Here is a 12523-nt window from a genome sequence, read left to right on the forward strand (position 1 = left end):
AACAACAAAAACAACACAACTCCTCACCTACTGGTGATGTCATCACCCTTCTTCAGGTATAATGATACCAACAAGATTTCAGCTTTAGAGTTGGTTAGAGAGTTCCATAAAACTGGAAAAAACTCCTGTAAAATGCTTTTAAATATTGCTTTACAAGGCCTTCAAAAAGTAACTTTGGAAAGTAATATTAGTTGATCCACTGATAAAGTAACTCTGAACCTATATATTAGGCAACTTCTTAAAAGTAATCTTATACCTTTATTAACAAAAAAGAGTGACTGTTTCCAGATGATTACATTACTTGCAATTTGCTATTTCGAAGCTTTGATCTGAATGCAGACTTTGATCAGTTTAAACTGCTACATCTTAGATTGTGACACTGAGAGACACATGAAAGCTAGGGTCCTATCTCCCTGTTAATCTGAAAGATGCAGGCAAAGGAATGTACAAAGATCTAATTCCTTAACTGTTGCCATTCAGGTCTACCACTGAAGGAAGCCATAACAGGAGAGTTACATTGGCACTCGGTGTTTATTACAATGATGGCTTTCATGAACCAGACATTCCTCAAGTCCAAGGTCTTGGAAATGGAAGCAATCCAAGTCATAAGCTAGTCCTGCAAAAATAGAGGCCGAGCCTCAACACTCCAATTTTCAGACAAGGTGGATGCAACTCATCCAGAAGCACATCTCCATGTCTTCGAGCTCTAGAAACACCATGGTCCTTCAAAGCAGCCACTTATAGTCTTTTATTGAAGCATTAGCCTGGAGCTCATGCCGGTGGGACCATTTGGGTATTTCCTCGGGAAAATGGCCTCGTTCCATTGATCCTGTTCATTACAGGAGATTACCTGCAGTCCAGTAGGCAACCAACCACCCTCTCGTCCCTCCCAGGCACCCCGTTCTGATGGAAGATACTCCATCCATTTACCTGAAGCTTCATCCCTCACTGAACGGGAAAGCAACAAAAACAACAAAGAATCCAACAAAGAGGCACTTTTTTTGGGGAGGGGGGGAGGTCAGGCTGTTCACTAATTGCTATGAACTGAGCTGCCACACATAAAGACCAAGGAAAAGGGGGATGTGAAGGGGGGGAGATAAAAGCACGGGAATATCAGCCTTTTCTTAGGTGCCACAAAACCTGCCTTGAACCCTGACAAAAGAGAGTTCTGCTCAGCTCCCTCAGCACCACCCTAAAGTTGCTGCTCGCTCAACCCCTTCTTCCTCTGCCCATTTAAAAGGCTCTTTTCCCCCCCGCTGGGAGCTCCTCTTTGACCTCACATCCTTTAAATCTCTCATGCGGACACAACGCGCTGCTTCAGAGTCTTTCATTAAAAGCAACGGGCTAAAGGTGACACGAAAAGATAGGGAATCCCAGCGTGCAGAAAGGTTACCGGTTGGATTTTTGTTTCTGCAGAGTGTGCTGGCTTCACAGGCTGCTTGGGTGCAAGGTGCTTTAAGAAGGCCCATTCAAGCAAAGGGTTTTGCTCTCTCCTCCCTCCAGTGTTGAAGCAGCACACACCAAACTGCCATTTGCTAGCTTAGTGAAAGCCGGGCTTTCAGGACAGGGTGGAGAATATTTGACCTTTCAGGTTTACATTCCCAGAAGCCCCTACGAGACCTCTACGATGTATGGGGGTAAAAAGGTCCCCCACCACTTATTTCTTTATTTGTTTATTTCTTTAAACTGCCCATCTGGCCAAAGGCCATTCTGGGCCGTTTACAACAAGGACACACAGCAGCATAATTAAAATACCAATTCAACAGGACAGGGGAAAACAAACAAACAAACAACAAAGTGCATTAAAACTCATTTACAGAAGTAAATATTTAAGATGGCGGAATTGGTGCTATTAAAGCTGGAGGAATCCAGCTGACTTCACAGGTGTAATATTTGAAAATGCCTGCCTGAATAAGAGGGGTTTTAGTGACTTTTTAAAAATTGCCGGTGAAGGGGGCAAACAAATAAGACGTCATGGCTAACAGCATGGTGGTCTAACTTTACAGAGGACAACCCCCAGTTTCAATGGATGCTAAAGGACAGTCCATTTTTTAAAAACCATCCATCGACTGCACAAGCTGTCCAGCCTAAGTCCATTTTAAAAAGAGAAAACCTAAGAAGGGAGAGCAGCAGAAGATAAGAAGTTATCCATCATGTTAGCACCGTGGACAGCAAACTGAGAAGGAACGCAGGTCACTAGATCCTGGGCCTGTATTGCAGTTGACATCATAGGTACTGGCCAGTATCTTGATGAGCAATTGTGTAGCATGAACAATCGTGCAGAGTTACATGGACATTATGCTGGACTGCATCACTGTGCAACACGGCAAAAACCTCAAGCATGCAACAATGTAGTAGCGTCTCTGAGAAAGCTGAACTGCCCACACAATGTTCTGTACATAGAGTAACACTTTTGCTACTCTGTCTTCAGTGCAGCCATTCCATGATTCCCTTTGAACTGCAACCACCCATGCAAGGGTACTTTTTCTAGCATAAATTGTCAACAGGATTCTGGTCATTATTTCTAACTTTCAGCACACACAAATTTCATGCAAGCCTGTCTTTTTGTCACCTTTTTTTTTAAAAAAAAAATTAATTTTCCTTTCTGGCCATAGGTGAGCTAGTGGCTGATCTCAGGATCTGAGAAGGAACATAGAGGGAGAGGAGCCATTACTAAAAGATATGCAGAGCCCAGGTCAGCTAGAGATTTAAATGTAATGAGCAGATCCCCCAAATGAGCTTAGAAGCCATCCCAGGAAGCCACAAGATCAGTTTTCGGTTAGATCAAACATTTCAGTCCATGTTCTTATAATCTCCAAAGCTTAGGATGCGATTCTGAATAAGGCTGTACACCAGATTCAGACAAATATCAAATTACTAGCTAATTACCTCAATTCAGATTGATTTAGCCCCGATCGAAGCAGAACAGTCAGATTCTGCTCCAAAGCAAAGAGAATTCACTGATCGATTTGCGTCAGGAGCACAAATTAAATTGGATGGGACACAAATCACTTCAGCCATTTTCTTTTTTGAAAGCAAAACTTTAAAAGTGCCTGATAAGCAAATCTGTGAAGGCAGTTGTTTGGAAATTTAGCAGCTCTGCTCTCTACTTTAGGGCCTTGTGCTGTAGTGTCTCCAGATTTCACATGCCGCAATGCAAAATCCAGTGCAAATCAATGGGAGGCTTACATGTTGATTCAGATGCAGGTCACAGATCAAACTGGATGGAGTGCAAAGTGCTCCAGCATGAAGTGGAATACAATCCAAAGCTTTGAATTGGGGTTCAGACCAAAGTATCTGGGGCTGCCCTACTTCCAAATATGAGTAAGGATTCGAGAAGAGTCCTGGTGAATCCATCTGACAGCTTTTCGAATCCAATTGCATGCTTCCCCCAAGTAGGTTGGGAAGCCTACAGATGGGTACAGGTATAATAGGTAACTTCTGGTGTTGTCTTCCAGTAACTAGTAGTCAGAGACATACAGTTTCTGATCAGGGCACTCCTGATTGGTACCCACCAGAACTAGCACTTTTGGCCTCTGAGTGTCCTAGCAGTGTAATAATAGAGGGCTTCTGGAAATTTCCTGAACAAACACATTGCAGTTCCCATAAGAAATCTATTTAAATATCCAGCTGGTTTGTTTTCCAACTCACTTCAAGATGCTGGTTGTTCTACTTTTCAATCCTAAAACAACAAACAGTCCTGTGGCAGCTGAAAGACTGATGTTTTCTTCGACATAAGCTTTCACAGACCACAGGTGGCTTCATCTGGTCTAGGAAAGCTCTTCTCAGATAAAACTGGTGAGCCTTCAAGCTGGCATAAAACTCTTTCCTGGGCGTACTATAAAATGCGAATGCCGTCACCACAATCCCGAGACTTCTTTAAATCCCTGACTACTTTTGTGTAGCTACTTTTGTGCCTCCTTCCTATAGGATCTGGCCCGTCTTTGAAGGTCAGCTGTGGTGGATCAAGTCAAATTCCAGGTGAACCCCCCAATTCTGGGGAAATCTGAAAGCTTGCCCAGTTCTTTGGAAATTTTTGTGATCCTAGCCATTGTTACACACTTCAGCAATACCTAGCTGTCAGTTTTGTTTAGTATGGACCAGTACTGCTACTTTTGTGTGCATTTAAAATGATTGTGATTGTTTTTGACAGTGTTAACATTTTGTTTAAAAATATTCAGTGTTTTCTCTTTGGACTAGTAGCTACCTATTGAACTGAAAAGGCAGGGAAGAAATTGCCTTAATATACAAACAATCTATGTGTAAATGATATCAGCGTTGCTGGTTGAAATGGGTCACCAACTTGTCTTTCCTTTTTCCGCAACTGATTATTTTTGTTATAGAACTGTAGAATGAAAACTTCTGCCATTGGTGAATTTAATGTGCTTTGATTTCCACTAATTGTCTATGTTTCTCTCTCAGACCTCTATGAATATTCAGACAAATAAAACAGACTAGCATTTTGAGTAGTTGATTTCTTACATGTGTGAACAGAGATCTCAGTCAGTAAAATACTATCTTCCAAGCATTCATATATAATTCTTTTTTTATTTGCAACATTTATATCCCGCCTTTCCTCAAATAAGCTGAAGGTAGCATAAATGCAGCCCCTTCTCCCTGAAGTATCCTCACACCCACCTTGCAAGGTAGGCTAGATTTAGGCTGATTGTCCCAAGATCATCTAGTACGTTTCATGGCCCCTATGAGAATTAGAACCCAGAAATCTCTGATTCCAAATCAAAAATCTATCCACTTGAGCAACAACTATGATTTCAAAGAGTCTTGAAGCAAAGTCTAATAAGCTTCTGTGGACTGTAACCCATTTCATCAAATGTGAGTTGCAACAGACAAACAGTTATAGCCCTGGGAATTATTACAGTGACCTAACAGAATTAGCTATGGCTGAAGTGCTTATTAAAACAACATAGATTACTAAGGGTCAAAACCAGACAAACAGAATTATTCCAATACTGTATATTTCCAATGTGGACTTTGGTGCATAATAAACAAGAAGTCTGTGGCATGACAGATCGGTTTAGCCAGGATTTGCTGTTTTCTATCATGGGGCTCTCTGAACTACCCCAAAGGAAGATGGAGAAAATTACATTGAATTATGTGAGCTCTTTGCCTGAAATAAATTTTTCTGCCGCAGAATGTCTCTTTGGCAGGGCACACCAACTGTGATTTGGGAATCATCTCTTCCCCATTATACAGGCAGCAAGCCAGGAAACAAACTTTACTTTACACAGAGGGATGGGATGGGGAAGAAAGAGTGTACAGAAGAAACTGTGTTTCCAAGTATTTGTGAGGAAGCTGAGCAATTGCCTGTAGCATTTCCAGTGAACCAGGGCTGTAATTTAAGATGGCAGTTCCCAATTTGTGGCAACAACTTCTGTGTCCATAGTCACTTAGATAGGTGCACACCCATAAACCCACATCTGATGACATCTTCCTTTTAATGCCTCCACACTTGGTCTATGCTAGGTTTCTGGTTGCTTTTACAGCATGGCTATAAGGACATACAAAGATCCCAGCCCACGGGCCCGTCCATCCTTCTGCTCCTACAGTGGCCGATCAGGGGTCCATAAAGAGCTCGCAAGCAGAACTGCACCCTCCCTCTCCCGTTATTCATCAGTTCACATACAGGGGAAACACTGCCTCTGATATGGGATGACTAGTAGCCACTGGTGGTTATATAATAACTTCCGTGAATGTTTAGTACACTCCCTTTTTAAAACTCTCCAAGTTGTGGCTTTCACTACCTCTTTTGGGAATGAATTCCACAGGGTAAATAGCTACCATGAGAAGAAATACTGTACTTCCTTTTGCCTAGGTTGGGTCGCCCCTTCCCTTTTCAAATTCAGTGGATGAACCAGGTTCAAGTATTACAAGAGGGAGGGAAAAACATCATCTTATCTATTTTCTCCATACCACATACCTTAATCAAGCCTACCATTACCATTTTATCTCTCTATCTCTCTATCTCTCTATCCATCCATCTATCTATCCATCCATCCATCTCTCTATCCATCCATCCATCCATCCATCCATCTCTCTATTCATCCATCTCTCTATCCATCCATCCATCCATCCATCCATCCATCCATCCATCCATCCATCCATCCATCCATCCATCCATCCATCCATCCATCCATCCATCCATCCATCCGATTTATACCCCGCCTATCTGGTCTACTCGGCCATGCTAGGCGGCTTCCAGTATAGGATAAAAATTTTGCTAAGCTGAACAGCTCTATGTGCTTTTTAAATGTTGTATGGGAGCTGCTCCAGTCTCTTCATCCATGTCTTTTCCACAATTTTTCATCAAACCCTTCATTTCCTTTTTAAAAAATATATATTTTTCACATTTGCTTTGTGCACATACGTGAAATGATACAGATAACGTGAAGACATTCTCCCTTTGACGAAAGCATGGCCAACCAAAGTTTTCTTTGTGATGTGGATTTTTTTTATCACCAAACATGTCCACAGCCACGTATCCATGTGTAGATCCCACAGACTACTGCAGTGCTCTAACGTGGGGCTACCCTTGAGGCTGATGCGGAGAATTCAACTGGTTCAGAATTCAGCGGCCGGATTAATAACTGGGGTGAAGAAATTCCAGCACATCTCCCCCACTCTGGCCGTCCTTCATTGGTTAATGGTTCGTTTCCTCATCAACTTCAAGGTTATGATGATAAGAGTCAAAGCCCTAAACGGTTTAGGACTTCAGTACCTATCAGAACGTCTGCTCCCAGCCAGTCCGTAATACCCGTTCTTCACAGGCAGGGAGGTTGAGGGCCTTGTTACCCCAAAGGAGGCCCGGAGGGAAAGAACAAGAAACCGGGCCTTCTCGTTGGTTGTACCCTGCCTATGGAACAACCTGCCTATTGAGATCCACCTGGCACCCTCACTGGATGGGTTCAAAAGAGCACTGAAGACCTGGCTCTTCTGCCAGGCTTTCCCGGAGCACTACGATCTTGTCTTCCCTTTTTACCATTCTTTTAAGCCATCTGTTTTAATTTCCCTATTTGTTATGTATTAATTTATTTTTATCGTGTTTTTAATATTATGCCTTATATTGTTGTTAGCCGCCCAGAGTGGCCTGGTTGCCAGATGGTGTGGGATATAACTTCAATCAATCAATCAATCAATCAATCAATCAATCAATCAATCAATCAATCAATCAATCAATCAATCAATCAATCAATCAATCAAAATAAATAAATAAATAAATAAATACAGACAGACAGACAGACAGACAGACAGACAGACAGACAGACACACTGGATGGATTTCTCTACTATCAATCTTCTTTATTAAATGCATGAAATAAACTTTCAGTTGAACTAAATAAGTTAACAGCTTCACAATTAGGAAGTGATGAAACTTTTTGTTCTCCAAAGTCTGCAGTCCTTTACAGCTGCCCCTGTCTGCACACTCAGTTTGCAGACGAAATGCATATTTGTTTCCCTGTTTGAATCATCAAACAAAAGCAAGCTAGTTTGCCATTTGCAAAGCTGAAGAAGCTCACATTAGGATAAACAGACATACTTAAACCTTTCTGAATAGTAAGGACTCCTGCATCATCCCCCCTCCCCACTTCAGACTTGTTTGTTTCCACAGAGTAATCCTCACAGTAGCTGGGAGAGAAATGGATTTTCCCAAATGATTCTTATTTTAGGAAAATATTTGAGAATGATTTGATCATGGCTTGACAATTGCCATACTCAGTGCGGTGCAGTGGACAGAGTAATGGATTAGAACCCAGGACCTGGGCTTAAAATCCCCATTTGGTCACTAGGGACAGAACTGGTACATAAAAGCAGTCCTTAAATATCTCACTAACTTCAAAAGCCCTATTAGAGTCACCATAAGTTAGTTCCAACTTGATAATCCATAACACAAAGAATGAGCTTTATAAAAGACTTACTCCTCAATTCCTACTACAGCGATCTGTATTTTTGGACTCCGATTATGGGAGAGGATGCTGGCTACAGGTACGGTCATGATGAGCACCTGTGCTTCTAAATTTACTAATAAGCCACCGTTTTTGACTCAACAGAGGCAACGCAGACGCTTCAGATTGGAGGCAGAAGCAGCCTCAACAGCACAGCTGATGGTAACCATGTTCTGTCTTGCACCACTTGTTTTTATGCATTGACAAACCATGATTCATCATTATATAAGCAAGGCATGAGCATATGGGATTCTGGCAGATGTTGACTACAAAAGTAAAATTTCCATGTTCTGCTTCTCAGCAACCCAAAATGGCTTGGATTTTATACATTAAAAAGAAAAGCCAGATTCCAAGAGTGGCTAACTACAGCTACTGCCCCCCCCACTCCCCACAACATCAGCCTTTGAGATAATGGCTCCCCATCCCAAACCTGAAACACCGCCCCCCAGTCCATCAGCCTCCTAGAAACCATTTTATAGATTTCCCTTTGATCTCCACATCTTGACCAATTACCTCCAGCCTACTTCTTTGATAGCTTCATTTCAGGCCGGTAACCTCTTATGGTTAGCCACAAATCATGGCCAAAGATCACATCCCGCGTCAGCATTTCAAGAACTTGGGCTAATGTTAAATGGGGCTTGGGAGGTACTTGAAAAGGTTAGGGACTCCGAAGAAATAGTGCTCGATCCCCCCCCCAACCTCTGCTCCTGGGTGTTTGGCCTTGTCTGAGGGCAAAGCCATCATTCATTCTTCTGTCACTTTCGGCAGGCCTGAACGCTTTCCGCACCGTGTGTTTGTAGATCTTTGTCTCCATAAAACCATTAAGAAAGACAATGGGGTTGCGAGTGCTTTGGAAAGCCAGGCATGAGATTGGTTTTAAGGTCAGGGCAGATAAATAACAAACCTGGATCTCTCCTGTGGCCACAATTCACACGGCTGTTTGTTCCTCCGGGAGACCTTTGCTCCACAAATGAACACCACAACAAAGAAGCCCTGACAGGAATGCTGAGGGGCAAGTTTGCCTGAAAGGTTTACAACCAGCAGCGAAGAGACTTATCAACTCTGGGTTGGCTTATCTTCTCATTGTTAGAAAGTGTGTGTGTGGGGGGAATGTGGCCGCATAAAAAACCTAGAACTCTGGATGATTTCTTTGTCCAGATGCTTAACAACCAACAGTAAAAAGCGAAATATCCCAGTCCGATTCCTCTAATATTGCCAAGACCGCAGGTACGTTGGGTCTCCCTCTGTCATCAGACTAGAGCCCAGGCCATGCAGGGAGCTGAATGGCAGGTTCAGGAAAGACAAAAAAGAAAGCATGACTTTGCACAAAGGATAGTGAAGCCAAGCAATCTGCAACTGCAAGATGTAGCAATTTCTGAAGGGTTTCGAAGCGGAGCAAGTCAAATTCATGAAGGATCACATTTGTAATGACTATTATCAATGACGATCAACCTTAACTTGGAAAATTTACTTCTTTGGACCATAACTCCCAGAATTCCCCAGCCAGGATGGCAGGGAATTTTGGGATCTGGAGTCCAGAAGGAGAGGGGGGGGGATACTTCCAACTTCTTCAATCAACATGTGCTTCTTCCAGGACTGGAGGCAGCATGCCCCTGACTCTCAAACCTATGTGTCTGCATATCTTGCTTATCGGCTTCCCATAGGCATAATGTTAGCCACTGCGAAAAATAGGACACTGGATCACAAAATGTTTTAGTCTAGCAGGGTTCTTTTTATGTGGTTGCGTTCCTGCATTTCTATTTTTAACATCCACACCTACTTCTGGAAATGCAATCCCTGCATATACTACAGCTTTCCCCATAGACCAGGAACATCCCTGTCTTCTGGTAACAGTTCTTAGCCAATTGCTGCTTCATACAGAAGAGGATCTCCAACCCACCTTGCTCATGGGGTTGATATAACTCATCAGAAGTACACAAGCCAAGCCGACAGTAAGCATAATGTAATCATTGGGATGTCAATTCAGTCAACAGGACGTTCCTCCCACTTGATCATAATTCTACTTACTGGCTACCTCCAGAGATGCATTCCTGCTGACTGCCTCACCGAGGTAGTTCCTGGCGACACAGACGTATACCCCCTCATCCGGTTTGCTCCTCCGTCCATGCACAATGCGCAGAAAGAAAAGGGACCCACTAGGCAGCAACATCCGATGAGACCGAGGGTCTTCTTTGTCAGTCTCCACCCGCTCCCCATCCTTGTACCACTCAATGATGGGGGTGGGACGGCCTTCCGCTTTGCAGTTCAAGGTAGCTGGCTCGCCTTTGGACACGATGAGGTCAGAAGGGTGCTCTATTATCCGCGGAGACGAATCCTCAAGGCGAGGACGAGAACCTAATGCGTAGAAATGAAAATAGAAATAGTTACAGCAAGAAGTACTGGAGCAACATTGCATGGCAACAAAAGAGGAACAAGACAGCAAGCTATCAAGCAGACAACTATGACCGAGATAGGAACAAAATAAAAGTCACACTATAACAGACTAAGAGCTTGTCTAGACCAGCATTGTTTTCCCATAGAAGGCAATCAGATGCCTAAGAGAAACCCATGATAAAACATGAGCACAACAACACTCCCGTGTTCCACAGCATTGAGTATGCGAAGACATATTGTATTTGATGTTGAAAGAACTGCACAGCCCTTGATCAGGTTTTTGTGCATGGGCTTGACTAATTCCCTTTCAAAACCTAAATGATGGCCATCGTAGCTCAGACATTATAGTCAAACCATGGCTGACCATTAGACTTGTATGTCTTCACCTCTACCTCTAGCATCATTCCTCACCTTCGAGTTTGCAATAGCCATTGCTTTTAGTTTATTTATTTATTTACTTTATTTATATCCCGCCTATCTGGTCGGTTAAATGACAGGAAGTATGGTCATCACAAAGCATGGTTTAGCTTCAAACGACAACTGGAACCCCAGATTGTGCCATGGTGTTCACTTTTGATCTGAAGGCAAACAATGGTTCCTACTTACCATAGTTCACCCATTCTAGATTTAACAATGATCACCAGAATCAAGAAGTGAGGAAGGAGTGGCAATCCTGGGTCTAGAGGTGCGGGGTATAAATTTAATAAATAAATAAATAAACACAAGTTCCCAGAGGCCAAACTTCTACCATCACATCTCAACACTTCACTGCAGTTTTGCAGAAAACAGATCCATTCCAAAGACATCGGTAGACATGGGACTTTTTATTTCTTTTACTACAAAATCCCATAATTCTCCATTCTAGAAGTTCTACCTGACAGAGAGACATTTTACAGACATCTAAATGTAGTTCATCTGAGAGAAAGGTCTCAGCTGGAAGGATCTGAGGCTAAGCTAGGCCTAGCTCGCCTAAAACTTCCCATTCCTGCCCCACTATCAGAAGGAGGCTTTCTTTCTAAATAGGATTAGCTCACACTCAAAAGCCTTCAAGTTAAAGCCTTTCTCCAGTAAAGCCACATTAACTTGTAAAATGTTTGTCTGTTAGATAGTACTTCCATAATAGAGAATTATGGGATCTATCATCCAAAAATCGAAACATCCCATCTCTAGACATCAGTATGTTACTACCTCTTAATGTCAAAACTGAGTGTAATGTGATACATATTTCTTTTCTTTATTTAAACATATTTATTTTCTTTTTTTGTTAACATTTACATTTGGCCTTCCCCCAAAGGCAGTCAAGGTGGTATACATGATTTCCCCATGATTTCACATGCACCTCAGAAAACATAAACAGGGCGTCTATTTTTGAGAGAGGTAAAAAAACAGCAGAAGACACATCTAAACCAATGGGTAAAAAATGGGTGGGAAATGTGCAGTCCTCCAGATGTTGTTAGCCTATAACTCCTAGCAGCCCTAACCAAGTTAGCTAACAGTGAAGGATGATGGGAAGTGTGGTCCTGTAACCAGAGGAAGGCAACATGTTCTCTGGCCCAAGATAAAGAAGCAGGACTGAACAATACGATTTCCTCAATCATGACTGATATTTGAAATGGCTAATATTTCAGATCTTAAGAGGTTCTGTCCTAACCAGGAAATAAAGTTAAAATTAAAAGGGTATTGCCAAAGTCAGGCACACAGAGATTGCCCAGTTTATTTGCATCATGCAACTGTGGCGTATACAGCAAAGGGCAGCTGCTGATTCGTTTTATACCTCCTATATTTCTATGAGTTAACAACCCATGAAATGTGTCAGATGCTTATCGCAAACAGTAGCCAAATTAGATCATCCTTTGAGTCAATGCCATTGAGTGGCCTTGATCTACCTTCGGCAAGCCAGTTCTATCCTGTGGACAAGGGGATTGAGTCATATGAACAGATGCTATTTGACCACAGCCTCTGGGCTTTTAAGGTCATTTCTTAGGAGACAATCTGTATATTCTACTGCAATACCTGTGCTTTAGCCATCATTTTCATTATCTGGGACAGGTACATATTGATTGCAGCCTGTCCTTATAAAATACACAAAAATCAAAAGCCCGACCATTTCCTGGTATCTACTCATTCAGGCTTTAAATGGAAAAGCTGTTGTGTACAAATGCTGCCCTT

At 42.4% G+C, this 12523-nt stretch overlaps 1 protein-coding gene across 4 annotated transcripts in view; it reads right to left on the minus strand.

Moving 5' to 3' along the window:
• ROBO3 (roundabout guidance receptor 3) overlaps nt 1-12523 on the minus strand; it is a 349278-nt gene that overhangs the window by 173564 nt on the left and 163191 nt on the right. For all 4 annotated transcript variants that reach the window (XM_072978838.2, XM_072978837.2, XM_072978839.2 and 1 more), the window contains exon 2: nt 9989-10315. In XM_072978838.2, coding sequence (XP_072834939.2) covers nt 9989-10315 — 327 coding nt within the window. The remainder of the gene's footprint in view (nt 1-9988; nt 10316-12523) is intronic.

Source organism: Pogona vitticeps, chromosome 8 (assembly GCF_051106095.1).
Source record: "Pogona vitticeps strain Pit_001003342236 chromosome 8, PviZW2.1, whole genome shotgun sequence".
Classification (NCBI taxonomy): domain Eukaryota; kingdom Metazoa; phylum Chordata; class Lepidosauria; order Squamata; family Agamidae; genus Pogona; species Pogona vitticeps.